This window comes from Montipora foliosa, chromosome 1, assembly GCF_036669935.1.
Source record: "Montipora foliosa isolate CH-2021 chromosome 1, ASM3666993v2, whole genome shotgun sequence".
Classification (NCBI taxonomy): Eukaryota; Metazoa; Cnidaria; class Anthozoa; order Scleractinia; family Acroporidae; genus Montipora; species Montipora foliosa.
Genome location: NC_090869.1, coordinates 49,801,898 through 49,822,226, shown reverse-complemented (window position 1 = coordinate 49,822,226; position 20,329 = coordinate 49,801,898). Strand labels below are relative to the sequence as shown.

Here is a 20,329-nt window from a genome sequence, read left to right as displayed (position 1 = left end):
TGCCATGGCACGGTAGTTGTTCTTATCGTTTGAAGCAACTTTTGCGCAATTCCAATCTTTCGGGAATACACCAGTTGTCAACTGATAATTGAATATCTAGGATATTGGAATGCAAATGAGATCAGCGCATTCTCGGCGTATGAGTCGCGCAGATTTCTTACCCAAGGCAGTTGATTTTGACCTGCCGATTTTTCGGGGTTAAATGTGTAACAAGATAACGTTTCATCTAGCGATACATTTGTAGCCGACACGGAATAATGATTATGGAGAATATACGAGGCATCTATCGCTGCTACAGATATGAGACAATTCTCTTAGATTTTCAAGTATAAATGAGCTGAAGTTCCTGATTTCATGTTTAATAATAATAATGAACTTTATTTAAATGTAAACTGTATTTAGTAGCGCTATTGCACTAATTGGGGACACTGTACAAATCAAATCATACCAAATCATATCAAGTCGGAGTTTGGTTTTTGAAGAGAGGGGAAAAAAACGACTGGGGGCAGAGTAGAGAGAACCAACAAACTCGCCAGAGATGTGACACCAAGTCTGGGAGTCTAACCCAGGCCACATTTTCCATGTTGGGAAGCGAGTGCTCTTGCTTTCTCCCTAACAAAGTCTGTAACAAAGTGCGACTAAAACAGTGTCTTTACAACATGATGCATCTTGCAATGAGTAGGATCGACTTCCCTCTCTGTTTGACTTCCTCTGACGTGATCTTGTTGATCATGAGTCACAGTGACTCGTATGGTGGACAGGTACTTCGAGAACTTAGATCCTGTCTCTTCTAACTTGTTTCCCTCTTGTGATGTTTTTCCTTTGAGCGTTTTCTGTTTTCGACAATTTCCGGAGAATTTTCCTCCTTTGATCTGTAACAATTCCACCCTTTTTCAGACTTTTAAAGGACTCTTTTTTATGTCATGTTACACTTTTGGAATAGCCTCAGACCAGAGAACATGCAAACACCGGCGAATTCAATCCAGTTTTTTTCCAGTAAGTGTTTTTTTGGAACGTGTTAATTCCCTATTGAGCCGTCAGGGTGGTCCAATCACCATGAATTCGGAAGTATATAAACCAGTCGTATTTTCAGTTCTTCAGCGCGGGCAAACGTCAGCACCTAAACTAGTCAAACCGGTTCTCTACTGTTCAATAACCAATTTTACAATATCGTGGAATATTTGTACTCGTTTCACGCGTTTTCTGTGCAATAACTAATACAGCTGTATAATAAATGGATTTATTATCCAACTGTATTAGTTATTGAACAAAAAACCCACGAAACGGGTACAAATATTCCATGATATTGCACAGTTAATTATCTGTACATTTGGTCATAGTACAGTGGAGAACCGGTTTGACTAGTTTAGTTGCTGACGTTGCCCTACACGAATAAATCTGTCACACGTTCTCGGTTGTTTACAATTCATTTCCTTAAACTGCTAAAAATTTGGATAATAAATAGCTTATTAGATGTTTCGGTGCGTAGTATCGCTGAATATTTATACTCGTTGTTTGTATTTTGATAGCAAAACTCGTAAAAGCACTCAGCGATACTACACACCAAAACACCTAATAAGATATATTTATGTATTTGTGTTTAAGTTTTCAGTTTTGGTATACACTACAAATTGTTGTCCCTGAATTTTAAAGTTCAGTACGGCTAGGTCAGTTCACACAACTATTCTGAAAATTGGACTTCAGTTAACTAAAATTGTGTCAAATAAAAAAAAAAAAAACACATTATTGTAACGCCTGGAGCCTTTCATATGTACAGAAGAAAAAAATCGAACGCCTCGTAAGCATGGCTCCACAGCTATACTTTGTTTGCGCCTCTATCAATAGTTCGGTAAAGACATTCCTCCCGATTGGATATAAAAAATCTTTGAGCATTCTGAAAAATTACAATAATAGCGCTGCGAACCCCCGGTCACTCTTATATAGCAAGTCATGTTAACCAAGCGTGCCTTTTAGGAGCAATCAACAGCGTTAAGGATGGGTCGACTGATTAGAAACACTAAATCAACACTGAGCAACAGAAACAATCACGTAGCTCCAGGCGTTCCTTTTCTGTGTGAATTGAAAAAAAAAAAACCGTAAGTTGACTGGTATTGTGACATGAAGACTTGAACCGCGATACGTGCAAACAGTGGACTAAAAGCCCTTATCTACGTATCTACCAGCCTTTTTCCAAAATCGGTGCTGAAAAACTATAGCTTTCTTACGTAGCCGACGCTCCTAAGATGCCTTAAGCCATTTGCCCTTCCATTCTCAGATTGTAGCTGATTGCCCTTTTAATCTTTCCCCGTTAATATACCTTTACAACCAACACTTTACCTGATTTATCTAGCTATTATTTACTAAGCTTTCTGATCGCTAAGCCACTTAAATACATGTTCTCGTTTCCTCTGTTCGGCTCTATATTCGTTGTCCTCTTTTTCGATGTGCTGTTTAAGCAACCGTTTATGCTCATCGAAACGAGGTGCTGCAAATCTCTTTACTTTCATGCTGTTATTGTTGTTTTCACTTAAAAATTCAGGTTTTTCTGGTGTCAGTTTAAGATTACGGCCTTTGTGATAATCTGATGACATCTCCTTATGTAATCTCGGAAGTCGTACATTCCTTTTATTACGTGCTTCTAGTGGTTGTCCGCTCCTTAAATCAAACTGTTGGGAACCCAAAAGGTTCCCTTCTGACCGCGAACGCTTGTCCAGGATTGGAGCTACAGGATGCCGCATTGTTGTGGAAGGACTGCTTCGGCTGCCATCTCCTCTATTAGCTCTAATTCGTGGCACGAGGAGATAATCCGGTGTTTGCCTCCTGTCTCGCGAAACTTCAGTTTGCTCCTCTTCACCTCGCAGCTCTGTATTGAGTTTCATTTCTACTCTTTGCATCCTCTCCTCTTTTCTCTCACTTCTTAGACTATGTAAAGTGAATTGAACAACGCATTATAAGCGGGGAAATTTGAAGCCAAGTAGAGCATTCAACACAGTATTTTGTCGCAATTGTCGTGACTACCAAGCAGTTAAGAAGGGTCTGTTTAATACCTTAAACAAAAGCCAAGTGGCTTATACAGCGGCAGTTTTAAGCCAAGTTTAGTCTGTTTTTTTCGATCTTGAGAATCTTAGAGTATTGTCTCCGAACAACTTTGCTAGGATGTTAGCAATAGGTGTCTCTAACATCTTTAGGGGCATGAATGCAGGGAAGGGTTGCTACTAGGCGATTAATTTCGTGCAAAAAGATTGCTAGACGAGATCCTGGCGTTTCCATTTAAATAAATATTAAAGAACGACAAAACAGCTATGCTCCTTCGATTTTATATCACGTAATTTTCAACTTTTTCGAGGAATTAGTTCATTTACAATTTTCTAATGATTTCTTGTTAATAAATTCAAAATCATTTTTGAAGCAAAGTCGACAGAATATTTCAGAAGTCGTTACACTAAACTTAATATAAATGGTTTGAGCCCCGTTTTACTAGTAAGTGGCGTTTTCCAAACCTCTTTCCTTTTATTTCTGAAAAGGCGAACGTGTTTAATCGTTCTTCATATTTCCTTAAGCGGTCCAACCGAACTATTCCAACCACTTCAGGCGTCTTTGGCCTTTCAAGTAGAACTTTTCTCTCACTGTCCAAATGACTTTTGCGTTCGTGTTGCCGTCATCATTGCGAAAAGCTCCTGAGTTTGGCGTGTGTCCTGTGCAATCAATTAGAAAAACCACACCGCCCAAAGCGGAAAATAGAACAATTTATCACTCAGTCGAATAATATCGCCTTAACTGTTACATATTCAATGCATATCTGATGATGTATTTATAGTGTAAATGTTTATTTAATAACGTAATATTTGTTATTTAGAGCTGTATCAGGTCCTATTTTATCGTTTACAAGTCTTCGCTTAATTTAAAGTCACATGAATAGTTTGGCAAGAACGAGCTGTCCTGATCCAATCACAAATTCCTAGCTTTGCTGCTTACGGCTATGAAATAATTAAGATAATAAAATCAATCGAGTTTGCTGCTGGGGCAAGTTTCAACCTCCGGATTGTATTAGGACCTGATTCGTTGAAAAAGTCCATTCAATGACATCGCAAGGTCTAGGTCAGTGTTGATTTTGGAAAGATCTACTCTGCCAGGACAACCTCAGTCTGTAAAAATGTAAATAATAGCTATATAGGAGAGGTGCAATGCTTTCACGTGATAAAAGTTTAAAGACAATGCTATCCGATATTGGGTCATTTACTTCGTTCACTTCAATGCTATACTAACGTCATCTCGTTAAGAAAGGTTGAAAAACACAACTTTAAATTAAAGCAATAAAATTATCACAGTACATTGCTCTACAGGAAAACTGACTTGTTCTTCTGTTTACAGAGAAAAACTTGTTATTCTTCCCACTTTCTTTAAACCTTAAAGAAACCCAAATTGGCGGCATTTTCTCTAAAAAAGAGACTATTTCATTCAGGCTTACTTCAATCTGTAGTTTTCTGTATTTTTCGTCACGCGTTAACCAGTCTCGTGTCTAAATAGATGTTCTACTTACTTTTTTACTTTAAAAGTTGAAAATGAAAACCAATTTTAAACCAAACGAACAAAATATACTGTAGCCAAAACGCGTTTTTTTAAGTAAATAGAATTTTTATCCGCTCATGCACTATAATACATTCTCTCATACACAATTAGGCTGCTAATGTTAAGGAATAGGAAAGTTGAGTCCACTCCACCCCAGTTTGGTCAAGACGTACTACATGTAACACAGTCTTAGGAATACACGGAAGTAAAAATCAAGTAGTCCAAACCTTGCTTCTTCCTCAGTCCTGGCGTATTCCACCTTTGCGGGCCTTTTGAAAAGTTATAGTATGATAGTATGAGCACGCGTATACGTCGTTAAGTAATGTGCTTTTCCCTCAATGCGCAAACCGGAAAGCTTTTGTAAATCAAATTTAATTTCTCTCTAGGTTATATCAGACTCGGATGATGTAAGTCCTATTTTAGATGACTTATTGCAGCAAGTAGAATTATTTGTGCTCAAAATCAACGCACTGTTTATTGTAAATCGGATCAAACAACTTATAAAGTTGTAAAGATGCCTGGGAATAATCTTCAACTGCGCTTAAGTTTTTCATTTACTTCGATGACCTTTTCTCAAGAAAATAGTTGTATTTGTTTGGATTATTAAATTCAGCTATCTTGTTTCCCAGTTACGTTGTATTTTCCATGAAGTCTGTGTTAGTTGGTTAAGTTCGATTTAAAAAAGGCATCGTCCAAGAATACACGGAAATAAAAATCAAGTAGTCCAAACCTTGCTTCTTCCTCAGTCCTGGCGTATTCCACCTTTGCGGCACATTTGAAAATACGGGCACGCGTACGTGTTAAGTAATATAATGTCCTTTCCCTCAATGCGCAAACCGGAAAGCTTTTGTAAATCAAATTTAATTTTTCTCTTGATTATATCTGACTCGGATGATATAAGTCCTATTTTAGATGACTCATTGCAGCGAAAACAATTACTTGTGCTCAAAATCAACGCACTGTTTATTGTAAATGTGATCAAACAACTTATACAGTTGTAAAGAAGCCTGGGAAAAATCTTCAACTGCGTTTAAGTTTTTCATTTACTTCGATGACCTTTTCTCAAGAAAATAGTTGTATTTGTTTAGCTTATTAAATTCAGCTATCTTGTTTCCCAGTTACGTTGTATTTTCCATGAAGCCTGTACTAGTTGGTAAGTTCGATTTTAAATAGGCATTGTCCTAGATTTAAAGCATTTCACTTTAGCCCAAAGGTATAAACTTTATGCTCTCGTGACGAAGCAATACCGGTCTCGCTTGTTTGCCATTGCTAATATTGTTCTTTCCTTCCTGAATCTTCCCGACACGGTGTTAAACTGTGCATGTGGCGCGTGATATACCAGAAATAGCTTATTTACCATCATAATGAATTGTTTTACATGCAAGGGACTTTTCAGGCCACCAGAAAGGTCGTTTAAGCCACGGAAAAACGGCTTCAAAATCCATTCGATTTTATTGAACGGTGTTGAACGATGTTGACTGCTGCGGTGGGAAAACAGTTTCAACACATCATCAACATTTGGTTGTGCAACAAAATCGAATGGATGTTGAAGCAATTAATGTTGAAGCCGGGTCGGGCCGGGCCTTTATTTCTCCTGTTCGTTTCTTACAGTTCTTGCCAAATCAACAAAGGAAACCAGATATACACCAGTCGAAAAGAATCCTACCTGACAAGAGCCATACTGAGCCTTGCTAGGCTAAATTAAATTGCAGAAAAAAGTAATCGAAATTTACATAATTTATAATTACGTAATTTACTATTAGGGAATTTCCGACTTGCGTTTTGCGAACATTCCTGCCTCCAGGTTGTTGCAGTTTGGAATCATCTGCTTTACATCCCAGACAACCTATTGGAATTAATGCTTACCAATGGTTAGCTTGGAGAACCTCCAGGCTTGGAGAACCTCACTATGATTGGCTCTCGAATTCCCGGTTATCAGCTTATCTTATAATCTTGCCAAGTGTTACTGAGCTGGGCTGGATCAAAACGAAATTTCCAAAAACCTTAACGCTGACTTAAACTGAAATATCAGTTAATGGAACAATCGATCATTGGTTGAGCACTATTTGGATACGAGATCGGTTACAGCCACGTATTTTCTATCCAACGCGCTGATGAAATAATTGCTAAATATACTGACGACATACGCAAGAGGTGCAACATTAGAATATCCGGGATGAAATGGTGTAGAATCTTCAAGTGGTTTAGTTGCGTGAAAAACAATTTTCACGATATCAGAAAAACACAGTGATTGAAATATATTTCCAAGCTACTCTAATCAATTCCATACTTATTTCTGGACAACAAATTCAATTGACATTCGTTCTTTATCAAAATACCTGTTCAAGATCACAACTGAAACTTAGAGGGAAAAATATTCCAGGACGCTTTCTCCCCTATATGTCTTCCTTACTGTTTTCACTGAAGACCTCGATCACTGGAATTTTTCAACTTCTTAGCTCATTTTCCCGTTCAACTGAAGTCGTGACCATCCTTTCGGAGATTGTTTCATTCGGCTATTGGCATAATGGCAAAACAGTAGCATCCTTAGTGTAATTGACACAACAGAGAAACCAAAGTCTGCATGGAATTCGATTAATCAGTTGCGCCTTGAGCGGATTGTTTAATTATTATGCCTTCTGCTTAACGTCATCTGTTCGAGATAAACGGGCCAAACGTTTCATCTGGGACTGACACATTATCCAGGTTATTAACATACATACAGTACTAAAGAGATTTTTGAGAACTGTACCCCATGCACAGCGGGTGTCTCTTATGGGGTCAGAAAATTTCTTCTATTAGTTGAGACTCCCGGCAACTTCTTATCGTTGAGCCAGAACGAAGCCTTTTTTTGCGGCCTAGAATTGTTTTTGACCACCCATGATTTTTGCTTTGGCCATTTTTCAAAACCGAATGCTTATTTAGTAATGACAGCTCTGCGCTGAAACTGGGCATTCTTTTCTGGAACCATGATTTTAACAGGACATAAAAAAAATCACGAAAGCTATGAATTTCCGCCACGTTTAGGTGAAGGCTCGTAATCGCGGCAAATAGAGTTTGGAGTTTCTTCATTCATGAAACTCACTTGAGGAGGTTCGTCGCTTCTTAATTAAGCCACGACTGAGTGAGTGTGTGTTCCAGTTTTAGCGTTGGTTTTCTATAAGATGGAAAAACCATGTTCTCAGCAACATTAATTAACGTACACGCTTGTTTTTACAAGGACGATTTCAGTTTGAGCCTGAGGCCGAACGTTCTCAGTTTGTTTTGCGATTTGAACCTCAGAACGTTCTTATCACACCTGTTCTTAAAAGTTGTGTTGTATACTAACTTGGACTCCAAACTGAAGGTGGTTCTTGAATGTATGATCGTGCAATAAGAAAACCACGGACATCGTAATATTAAATGAACGTCGGATCCCTAAGTATTTGACTGAATTGTCCTGTTAGACTACAGTTTTCATTTCTTTAACATTTCCTACTCACGCACACAAAAAAGAATGAGTACTACTCACAAAAACAAACTGAAAGCATGAGCAAAATAAAAGCGTTCTTATCCAACTCTCAACCTGGGTATGTCCTTAATATGTTCTCAAAGTTTTGGTTTATCTCAGCCTGAACGTTAATCTTATCATGTATGAAAAAAGAGAGTACCTCATGAGAGATCAAACCCAAGCAACCTATCATTTCTTTAGAACCGGAAGTTTTCTACGACTTTGTTTGTTTAACTTTGGATATACAATTCTTAAGTCCAACGCTGTTAAATGCTGTTTTGAAGATAATGATGCCAGCTCAGATTCAAAGCTTCTTAAATATACCAAGGGCGTTGTGGTATTATGTTAGTTTCAAATTGCCGGCAAGCTGTAGGCTAAGTTGTCTAAGATGTTTAATCTCTTTATCGTAGTATTTAGTTTTCTTCTTTCTAGGAAGGTAGCGTCAAGTTAAGAAAAATCTGCATATTAGGCGCATTCACCAATTCACGTATTCAGGGGCCGCGAAGTACGTTTGAAAGAGGGTGCGCTAGGTTTTGGTACAGATCAGGGAAGTGTAGGGGAAGCGGGGAGACGTTTAGGAGAGAACCGTAACAACACCGTCCGAAAAAAGTGGAGCTATAGCCGCAGCCGCTCCCTCTACGCGGCCCCTATTACGTAAAGAATATCGTCTGTCTAAATCGCGAAGCGAGTCGTATAAAATGGAAATTCGTTTGACTTGGTCGGTCTCTGGAGACAGTGATTGATCAGTTAAATCTTGAAATGAAACATGAGGTAAAGAAATGTAAACAAGGGGGGTTGTTTGAAAGTGAAAGATATCAACTAGTATCAGTGAGCTTCTTCATGACCTTAAGAAAACGGTATCCATTCAAGTTCAACCGATTTGACTTAAGAACTATCTGGAATTGTTTGTCAAAACGTCATTGACCTGACCTTCAATGAACGTTTGCCAAACGTTTGTCCAAAGAGACCATTATTCACGGTGGTCCTTAAAGCGTTTTAATACCGGAATCTTAATGAGGGTTTTTTAAAGCAACCTCCCCAAAAGGCTTCAAACGGATTTGACTTTTGTTGCTGAAATCACTCTACAGCTTTCATGGCGATTTAACCGTGGAACCAGATGGCATTGAGCACATCATTTCTGTTGTCAAACGTTTCCCTAAGGTTTCTTAGCTTTTTTCGTTTTCTCTTACGCGGTCACCTCAGTTTTAAAGAAATTCTTACGAAAAACCATTTTGCAGGCCCTGTTGACATCAGAATAAAATTCTCAAAAAGCATGAAATTAACTGTCTGTAATCCTTTATAACAACATACCGTATGCCTCATGTTTTCTAAGTCTTGAAAGCTCAAACAGCGAGCACTCGAGTCAAGATAGCATAATATTATTTTAAGGCCAAACACATTATCAGTTTTATGCACCGGCTCGAACTTAACTCAAACAGGTGTCTGGCATGACTAGGAATTTATTCCAGATAGTTAGATGTTTTGTTATAGTTTACTTGTTGTAATCATGCACGCCTACGCAAAGCTTTGAGAGCTTTTAAGAACTTTGATAAACGACGTGCAGTCAATTGAAGAGAAGTCTTGAACAACTCTTTAGGAGGATTTCTCCGCCGCATCAGTGTTGATGCTGAGTATGAAAAGTCGTGTGCAAATACACGCCGTATTTGTTTTCAAATCATAACTTAGGTACTATGAAAGGTTTATTTTCGATGATCGAAAGAGGGCCATCAATCTTTCTAAAAAAAAGTAGTGACACCTGTCTTACCAGAAAAATACTCGGTAATGACGTAGAAAACATTCATTTACTGAAGATGTTTGACAACTTTTCACTTAACCACCATGTTCACAAGGAAATATAGAAATTAGTACAATTACAGACACGGAAAGAGTGCTTCGTGACTGGAGTGTGTTTCATTGGTGCATTTCTATTAAGTTTCCGAATGATAAGGCAATGACATGTCTTCAAATTCTCCTTAAGGCTGTCTGGAAGTAAAAGCTGTCTGAGGACAATCATTAGTTAATTCTTACGTGCGTAATGAAAACATTCTTCTAATTTCTACTTAAGGGATAAAACGAAAAAGAAGGGCCTCCGGCTTAATTTGTCACTGAGCATTGTTGTCAAGCCTTTATGGCAACAAACTGGATCTCTAAAAGTCTATTTACGAGGAAAACACGTCTAAGTAGAAAACGGACTCGTTTGACTTTTATTTGCTTAAAATCGTGAGGTAATCTAACTTTCATGAATTTTAATTTTAAAATAACTTTGAAAAAACATCTGCTTTTTTTCTAAATCCTCAAGGTTAGTCATCATAATTTAAACAAGTGGAACAAAGCACGGACCTTTCAACTAGTCCTCAACTACTTTGCATCAATCGGTTATTAAGCTCAAAGAGTTATGCCTTATTCACCTGCGTTTATTTTTCAGGACTTGGAAATTAACCACAAAACACAAAAGGTAAGATCTGAGACTCGCTCTTGATTTATTAAATAAAAAAACCCAGAATGAATAGAACGAAAATTGTGCCAAAGGCCATGTTATGGAAACGGGTCCAGCAGATTAGCTTGTACCTGAAAACGCACATGCTGTAATTGGCTTTTCTCAAGTTGGACTGAAAAGGATTTAAAATTACAATTGTAATGGTGACCATTCGAACTTATCTTTGCCTCTTCCGCGAAGAAACAACTATTTCTGGCTAAACATCTAGTTAGTACCGAGTTGCACCAGCAGCACATGCCAATCGGTCAACGGCCTTCCTATTTCTCGCATCTTCTTGCCCTTTATGCAATCAAATATACGTGTACTGAGAACGGCTGATCCCGAAACCTTTGGTAACAGTGGTAAATCTTAGCCTGTAATTCTGAGAACAGGCGCATTTTAGAGCGAAGTGTTGTTTTCTTGTCAGATGACTCACAGAAGTCCTTCTCGCTAATCAGGAACTGCATCCTCTCGCAGCTATGGTTACCGAGAGTCTTACACTGTAAACAGTATCTGAATCAATTTAGGCTCACAAATATTTTAATAAACGCATGTAGCCCACTGCAAATGTTTTGGATGTTACGAGGATTCAGTTTTCCGAAGCGCGGCGCGTAATTTCTTCAAGAGAAGAAGTTCAGAATAATTATGACCGCGAGACCCGCGAAGCGGACGGTTGCTTTCCTTTACGTGATTGAGTTTAAGTCGCACACTGATATTATTGAAATATTAAGACGCGGCAAAAAATCCTTTAATTTGACTATTCAAAGGCACTTAACGTTCTTTGTTTTTTAGAGCTGGGAGAAGAAATCATTTCATTTAAAGTTCGGTCTGTTCGGCTTGCATTGTTAAGAACCTACTTAATTTGTCCATTACAAAAACAACTAGTGAAAAACGCCGGCTGATTAATTTCATATCTACGGTTTGGGCAAATTTCTCATTTAGAGAATTTTGTTTTGAGGGAAGTGGAGAAACACCAGGATGGTTCCCCGTGTCTAGATATGACTGGTTTGCGCGAAACACGGAAGCAGAGATGGTCTCCGGGAAGAAGTGAACTGCTGCACTGTGATAACGATCATACGTGACTTCGAAATTTCTCTCTAAGAAGCCACAACGGCATATTCCGCTATGCAAATGACAGGAATTTGCCTCAAACCAATCACCTTTCGCTGACAAAAGAGTGATTTTCTCTTGTGTTAAGTCGTCTATTATTTAAGCCGATGAAGATAGCGGGTAAAGCACTTTTAATTCAGTTTTGAGGAAAGTACTCTTTGAGGCGGTTCTGGGATTAAAAACGTAGAAATGTTTGCTGTCCGTTGGGAAAGCTGTTAATGCCTCAGAGCAAATGAATATTACCTCCCTTTGTTGTAATTATCCTTATTTGTTACCTAGCTGCTGTATACACTTGTTACCAAATACACTCAGTGTACCTTCCTTAAGCGTGTCTGGCGACACGTACGGCCTCAAAACCAATTAATCCGCATAAATGAAATTGCTACTCGGTTTCACAAGAAAAAAAACAAAGCTAAATCTATGTGTTTGACCTTTCAATTTATATCCCGTAATTGGATCATTCAAGTTTTGTCTGCGTGTTAAATTGGCATGATTTTCAAGGCGGGCTCAGTGCATTTGACTAAACTCTATCTGGATCAAGTTTCAATATTTGCATGTTTATCAATATTTTTCAGCATTTCTTTCCAACTGGCACGGTTCCCTACTCGGATAATATCGATATCTGGCAATAGATGACCTTTTTTTTGCCGGTCGCAATCATTTAATCAAGTTTCAGTTTGGATCTAGCACGAAGCCAATGACTCCCATTCACACCAAAATGTCATCATTGCTGTTGCTTGGTCTTGTTTATTACTGTCTAAAGGCTTACTAGTTATGCTGCTGCTTGTAAAGGATGATCAAATAACTGAGTTGATTGGAATTGAGAAGTACAAGGTCCACACAAAGAATTACGGTTTTCGGGGCCACTTGTAACTTGTTTTAATTTCATGGCAACATTGGCAGGAAAGTAGATTTTTTATAATTCATTTATTTATTTATTTATTTATTTTATAATTAAGTTTGCTTAATCAGTGACACATTGCTCTAAATCAAATTCATCCTTAAAGATTACCGGCTTAAATTGCCATAAATTACTTAACTGCATTTCATAGTAGATACAATGCACTCAACTTGCGAAATCTAAAATCCCATAAATCAATTCTTGTAGCAATTTTAAGTTAATTTTAGTAAAGGGCATGAGCTACAATGACCTCCGAGTGTTCAGAAAGAGATTTATCTTCCATTTTGTTTTAGAAAACAAATCCAATTTAATATAAAATCATTCCAGGGATTGTAATGATTATAGGCAGAAAGAAAGGTAATCATCAAAGGTACTTTAATGTCTCCAGATCAGTCCTTGAAAATGTTTCAAATCGGTGTCGCAGAAACCTTGCACTTATATGCTCACAAATAATGTTTCTCTCTCGGGGTGCAGGGTCCGCAAATCCTCTTTCCTCAGGTAATTAACTCACTCTTTCTAACTATAAACAAAGGCTGAGGGTAATTTCCTATTAATGGGAATTCACACTGCGTCATCGATGTAAATTATAAGTCATGATAGCATTTCTTAATTATTGATAGGCTAGTGATTTTAATACTACAGAACATTGGAACAGTATTTCTTTGAGAGATTATTACCCATAGGATTGAGAATGGTTATTCGAGCAAGCCAAATCTTATAAGAACTCGTCTAAAAATGGCTTTACCAGGATCCCATGGCCATGGGTTCCCGCTTAATCTGATCTTAATTAGGCTCCTTATTAGATATCGAGATATCGAGGGAGTAAAATCCTCAAATTCTGGGACTGTTAGAAACTTGATGATGGTTACTTCAAGTAACCTCAAGTAAACCACAAATGAATTAATTATCTAACTGATGATGTTCGTTCAATCATGAATATTCTATTCAGTGAGCAACTTTTATGATAAATGCAATAAACTCTAAGGGCCTTAACTGGCTCTGAGGCCATTTGACATGATATTACTTGACATGATTCCAAATGGCATTGTGATGTTGTTAGAAAGCAATTTTCGTAGCTTTTCTTCACTAAAGCCAGAAACAATCCTAAGCTTTTTAACGAAATAACTATGATCACTAGCAGGTCGTCATATTATTACAAAGTTATCGTCAAATGGTTTGTAAATGTTTTGACGTGCACATGTTTTGATTTTATGCCATTCTTAATTGTCTAAATTCACGGTCAAAAAAAAGTTCAGAAAATTTTGAAATCGTTTCTTAGCGTAAACCTCTAAATTTGGATTACCTGCTTTTGCATTCATTATTCATTATTCCCATTTTGTATTAGAGTGGCACCCAATAAATAAATAAAGAAATAAATAGTAAATAAATAAATAAATAAATAAATAGGGGTACAATAAAATAAATTATACCTTTTGTTTGGTTACTGTATCGAATAGCAACTGCAAGAAGGAAAGTAATGTGACATAAGGGTTAAAACTAATAGCAACCGAAATTCGACATATTGATGATCCAGTACGGAACAAGTCTCTTATAAAACGGATAACGTAGTCGAAGCATTCAGGCCTCGGTGTGGGCGGAATATTAATATTCTCTCTCTGCAAAATAGAAGAAATTTTTTTAGCAAAACTTGTGTTGTGTGTGCTCATAAACGAGGAAGTGTTGTGACTTCCTTGCTTGCTGAAGCATTAATAAGATGAAAAGAAGTATCAAGGGAGATAGTAAATATTATGTTTTTCTGGTGTAAGCATGGCTATATAAGGATGAACAAATCTCACCATTTAACTTTTCATCGTGTAGGCATTCAAGATGACAGAAGTTGAGGATGACACAAAGTTTACTAAACTGTTCGTTGGAGGAATCCCTTACCACACAGACGATGAGACTATGAAGGAGTACTTCCTGCAGTTTGATGACATCGTCGAGGCGGTGATCATTCGAGAGAAAAACAGTCAGCGATCAAAGGGATATGGATTTGTATGTAGCTTCTATTATTATCATTATCATTATCATTATCATTATCATTATCATTATCATTATCATTATCATTATCATTATCATTATCATTATTATTATGGTTTCAGCACCGGCTTTTCCAAAAGTTGGATCCGGTTTATCTTCTTGGGGGCCAGGCAACAAGAAGTTGCCTAGGGAATCCCAAAATGTTATCATGGCTTTTATAGCTCCAGAACCTTTCTCAGAATCCTTGCTGTGCCAAGGAGAGCGGTTTTTTGAATTAGTTCTATAGAAGTGGTACTGCCAATGCACTTTAAATTGCTTTCAAGCCTTTTTGGAACTGTTCCCAGTGCCCCAATTACTACTGGAAGCACCTGAGTTCGGACACTCCACATTTTCTGAATGTCTCTTGCTAGGTCCTGGTATTTCTGCAGCTTTTCCTCTTCCTTGGCTTTTGCAGCTGTGTCTTCTGGGACTGCTATGTCTAAAACTCGGCATGTCTGTTCTTGCTTGTTAATAACGACCAAGTCGGGTCTCGTTGCACTAATTTGGTGGTCGGTCTGATTTTATAATCCCATAGCAGTTTGCAGTCGTTGTTCTCAAGGACAGTTTCTGGTTGATGTTCAAACCATTTATCTACTCTACTAAAGCCGCACTTTCCCAGCAAGTCCCAGTGTTCCACCCTTGCAACGTTATCGTGCCTCCTTTTATACTCTTGCCGTTCCAGTTTGGAGCACCCACTCACTATATGGCTCACTGTCTCCTTTACCTAGCGGCACATTCTGCACAGGTCATTCACTTGAGCCTTGTCGATGTTGGCTTTGATGTAGTTTGGTCTTATTACCTGGTCTTGGGCAGCAGTGATTAGGGCTTCTGTTTCTCGTTTAAGGTCCCCTCTTTGCAACCATGCCCAGCTCTGACCACATAAAAGTTTCTCTTCCTATTCTGTCTTTCTCTCAGCGTTCCTTCGTCTCTAAGTCGTGGGTTACCAGTTCCTCCTCCCTAGCTGCTTAAATCAGTTTCTCGTCACTGTGCAGGATGTTATTTTGTAATGAGTTCTTGGCGCTGTTCAATGCATTCTTCCACTGATATTTCTTCTGCTCTTGGCACATAAAGCCTGTCTACACAATCCCTTGGGTTACGTGCTCTGTCCATTGTTAGGGTCTTTCTTGTTCTTGAGTCTAAACTTCTTAATTCCTTTTTGGTCCATCCAGTTAATTATACCACCAGCATACCTTACCAGGGGTACAGCCCAGGTGTTGATTCCTTGTATTAGGTTTCTGCCATTCAGTTTGGATTTTCCCAGCTTTCGGACACGCCTTAGATATTCTTTTCGAACTGTTTCATTATTATTATTATTATTATTATTATTATTGTTATTTGTCCTGTTCTCAAGCTGATCTTAGCCGATACATTCCAACCAAAAAGCGGGTCATACCAAATGACCAAAGGTTCTTGGTTTAACTTTCTTCTTTCCAATCAGTTCTCCTGCACATCGTTCTCGTCAAATGGTTTGCTACGATAGTAATACTCGCTTTATCCCAGTTTGTCCGAGCAGTCCCTTGATTGCGACCGGGTCTACGCTGCTGGTCGAGCACCGGCCCCAATCACGCCATTTTCATTCTCATATGCGTTTGATATTTGCACTCCTTAAGAGGTTGGTTTCTTCAAGTGTCATCATCACTATCACCATTGTTGTTGTTATTATTACTATTATTATTATTATTATACTAATATTATTGCTAGCATAATAATAATAATAATAATAATAATAATAATAGTAATAATAATACTATTATTATTATTATTTATTCGTGTTTATTACAACATTTACTTTAGCATTGTAAAGAAAAACTTACAATATTAAATATGATACAATGGTACAATATTACAAGATTACAGAGGTTCGTAAGCCCACTCGCCATACCAGCAACTAACATCAAATGCTGCCTCAAAAATTGAGTGATTAACCGTTAACAATTTTATCCCCTGCTACCGGTCCGATCTTAATTAACCTGGGGGTATTTTAAACCATTTCAGCTGGCCCCAGTTGTTCAAAAGGTGGATAACTCTATATATTGAATAGCGCAATTGGTTTTGCTATGACGTATCCACTGGTTAGTGATTTATCCGGTGGATAGCGATATCCATCGTTTGAACAACTCGGGCCTGGCTGTCAAACGGTGTGAGTTAAAGTTGGATATCCGAAGTATTGATGAATCGCCCAGTCCTGAAAACTAGGAATAGCTATAGGTCTCTCCATAATTTCTTCAGAATCTAAAATACTTTTGGCTTAATATGTAAATTGTCTTATTTCTGCATGTGTTCTCTCTTTTACCTTTTAAGGTTACCATGGCAACAAAAGAAGGCGCAGAAAGGGCCTGTGTGAACAAAAGGCCCATAATTGACGGAAGACGAGCCAACGTAGACCTCGCTTACATCGGTGCAAAGCCCAAGACCCCAAAAGAGGCTCCTCATCAAGAAGGCACAGTCGTTACAAAGCTTTCCAGTGTTCCATCTTCCCCAACAAGTTCTGAGCAAAGCTTTACTATGATGAATGGAACCGATTGGGATGTCGAGGAAAAGAAATTTTCCTCTAACTATTCTGGAAACGTTTCGTACGATACCGTCTACTCAGTGTATTCTGCACCGACTCAAGCAATGATGATCTCTCAGGGTGGGCTTAAGCCACTGACTCCCGATGGCATGCAACATGTTAGTCGCAATTTCTCACTGACAACGAACGCGGTTGGCCACTACCAAAGCAGCAGCCAACAATTTCCATCTCCAATCAGCAACACGGCTTCTTTTGGCCCAAACTATTTGGATCACCAGAGTGCTGTGTGCTACTTGCCGCAAGGATGCCATGTGGTAACGGCCACGGAAAGTCTTCCTGTCAATGTCGCACAACGCCAGCCACAGTTTTCTCAAGCTCCTGTCCATACAACAAAGCTGGTAGCGAGACCAAGCTATGTCTACTCTGTACCCGTGTGGTACGTTGATCAGGGAGGTGGAACGTGTGGCCAAATAGGCTTCGAACCAAATTATTCTCAGGCACCTCTAGTACCAGCTGGAGTGAACATGACTCCCAACTGTGCAATTCAAGCTGGCAGGATGTACTCCATGCCAATAACGTACTATTAGACTAAACTGACTTGAAACCACTAGCAATTCTTTCTGCCGTAAAATATTTTCGTATGTAACACACGCTAAGGTGAACACTGATTAAGGCTGTTAGGTATCGAGAGGAGCTGTTAAAAGTGACAATTATGGCCACAAACTGGTTCTTAAGTAAAAAGAAGCAACTGCATTTACCCTCGCCCAAAGAAAATCACGCTAACCCTTACGGTTACCTTATTGCTAGAAATAGGGAGCATCTAGGAATAATTTAGACTGCTTCTCAAAATTGAGCGTGCATATAATTACGTACATTTCAGGAAATAATTGCCGGAACTACAGATTACACAGATTACAAACATTTATCTGGGAGCAACATGTATGCCACATGCCAAACCAAAGAAATTTCGACCAGAATCCTAATTGCCAAGTATTGGAACAACGATAAGAATATTGTACAGCATTCCATTCGTCTAAGTTTCGCAATAACGCCCCAAAATAGATTGCAAATTTTCAAGGTATTTTCTTCATTAAATGTACAGAAAAGAACTTTAGTTAATTATAGAAATCTTCAATGGGCAGTCAGACTAGAAGTATAGTCATGAACTAGCTTACATATTTCAACAAGTAAGCGGCCTTTTTATTTGTAGAAGCCTGTAATAAGTTAAGCCATTTATGCACGCAGGCCTGGAAAGTAATATTTAAAAAGTAATAAGGAATAGGATAAGTTGGCTTTTCAGGGCAGAAACAGTTTCTTTGATATTGAGTTCCACTCAAGCAAAATGTTCCATGTCATAGAAGTGGAAAGTGGAATGTAGTCAGGTGCACCCAAAGTCAATTTTCGGAAAATATCTGTTCGTAAGACGATTTGAGATCTAGAATTTCTTGCTTGCCTGCCTGTCCTAGGATTTTCGAACATCTACAAAAAGGTATAATTGTCCATTTTAAAAGGATTTTTACCCTTAAAAGGTCACCTAGAATTTTCGAGAGCCTTTTTCTGGCTGATATTTTCGAAAAGGTAACTTTTGAAGGGGTGGCGAATGGTCCTTCAAAAACTCTGGATCTCGCAACATTTTAGTCGAATTTCGCAGTATCGTTTTTTCAGCGGTTATGTGCGTCTCGCAGTCTCGTTTTTTATACGAAGGTGTCTCGGAGTCTCGATTTTTTGCAAGGCTAAGGGTTTCGAAGTCCCGATTGGTTTGCTGGTTTTTTTTAAATGACGTCTTCTCGTCACTTGATATTGAATTTCATTAAAGCAACTTTAGCTAACTTTCAATTTCCGAGAAAAAGTCAATCCTAACTTCTCTTAAATTCTCTGAATTCAACAAAAAGCTAGAATACTTACCGCAACGTCATTTTGGCGCCAGAAAAAAAAAGTTATTTTGTTCTAGGATATCATAACGTAGTGTTATAGTCGAATTTCCAGTTCCAGCTCGTACACAAAAGCTGGCTAAAATGGGGAGTCATTAAACCCACACACTGACTCACGATAGCTTATGATGAAACCCACTCCTAGTACACAAAAGCTGGCTAAAATGGGGAGTCATTAAACCCACACACTGACTCACGATAGCTTATGATGAAACCCACAAATTAAAGTCGGAGAACTTATCTCTTGCCCCCTGTGGAACTGTGTAAAAGTAAAAGCATTCTCAGTGAAACAAACAAGTTAGGAAAATAGTCATAACAAATGTACATGGGCAGGACCCGCCATACATCGAAAACGATGGTGGTATCTTCTTGTACCCCATCCCTCCCACCTTCAGGTCAATAATATTTGTTCATGAGGTTCATCAAGTAGATGGTGTCTTGTATACCACCCCTCCCCTTAAAAACAAGGTGGGTCCTCTTCGAGTATACTTGTTTTGACCACTTCCCTTACTATACTACTCACCTAACAGTGCCTCATATATCGACAATTGAATAAGACATTTCCATGACTCATCACGTAATTTGTTCGATGGTCATCTGCAACCCTTCTAATAAGTTTTAATTGTTCTCTGTTCTCAATCCGGCGAGTTCTTAGACTGAGTTTGATTCGTGCTTTCGCTTCCGATGAGAAGAAGAAGACCTTATGCCTATTTTGGTTTCCCCCATTGTTTTGAACGCTTCCACCTCAAATGAGTTCAAACACCGCCGCGCAGTCCTGACTACGACTTCCAGACAACTTGAGTTGTAAGTGACAACAGAAGCCGAATTTTTTTTACGCAACCGCATCAACGGCAGACCTGTAGCGCATATGACGTGCTTTCAGACAGTACGTGAGTGACGTCTTTGTAACCACTTCCTGTTGTCCGCACTCTAAATCTTTTAGAAGTCTTTAGAGAGTTGAGTTAAGAATTGAATAAGACTGAGTTTCGCTAATAAATATTTCCGTAATGCTAGCGTAATACATATCGGATAACGGTTGTCATGATTTCAGCAAAAAAAGCAGGACCGGTTTAATTGTATTTACACCATGTTCAATTTCCTCTTGGTTAGACATTACAATGGCCCTAACGAGAATATAGTTCAAAACCACTTAAACATAGCATTGTTAAACGTATTTTAGTATTTAAACGGTAGATATAGGCATATTTTTATCCCCTAAAAATGTTTCATCTCTTCGGATTCCCTAGCTGAAAGTCTAGTGATCCGAAAATTATAGGGATCAAAACTTACCTTTTCGAAAATTTCACCCAGAAAAAAGGCT

At 38.4% G+C, this 20,329-nt stretch overlaps 1 protein-coding gene and 1 long non-coding RNA gene across 16 annotated transcripts in view; one reads left to right on the top strand and one right to left on the bottom strand.

Moving 5' to 3' along the window:
* The window catches only part of LOC138000244 (uncharacterized), a 37,346-nt gene extending 18,939 nt beyond the window's left edge, over nucleotides 1-18,407 (top strand). For 7 of the 14 annotated variants that reach the window (XM_068846569.1, XM_068846556.1, XM_068846516.1 and 4 more), the window contains 3 exons: nucleotides 10,485-10,514; nucleotides 14,365-14,541; nucleotides 16,867-18,407. In XM_068846569.1, coding sequence (XP_068702670.1) covers nucleotides 14,374-14,541; nucleotides 16,867-17,664 — 966 coding nt within the window. In that variant the 5' untranslated portion in view covers nucleotides 10,485-10,514; nucleotides 14,365-14,373 and the 3' untranslated portion in view covers nucleotides 17,665-18,407. Of the gene's footprint in view, nucleotides 1-10,155; nucleotides 10,359-10,484; nucleotides 10,515-12,887; nucleotides 13,045-14,364; nucleotides 14,542-16,866 lie in introns of those variants that run through there. The other 7 variants (XM_068846614.1, XM_068846596.1, XM_068846534.1 and 4 more) reach the window with 4 other exon arrangements.
* On the bottom strand, nucleotides 490-7,176 carry LOC138000299 (uncharacterized). 2 transcript variants are annotated; one of them, XR_011123104.1, is made up of 3 exons: nucleotides 6,909-7,176; nucleotides 3,501-3,695; nucleotides 490-2,922 (listed from the first exon to the last, which is right to left on the bottom strand). It is a non-coding gene; the product is annotated as an uncharacterized lncRNA (long non-coding RNA). The 2 variants fall into 2 exon arrangements; XR_011123103.1 differs by lacking the exon at nucleotides 6,909-7,176 and adding an exon at nucleotides 4,797-5,269.
* Nucleotides 18,408-20,329: the final 1,922 nt, after the last annotated feature.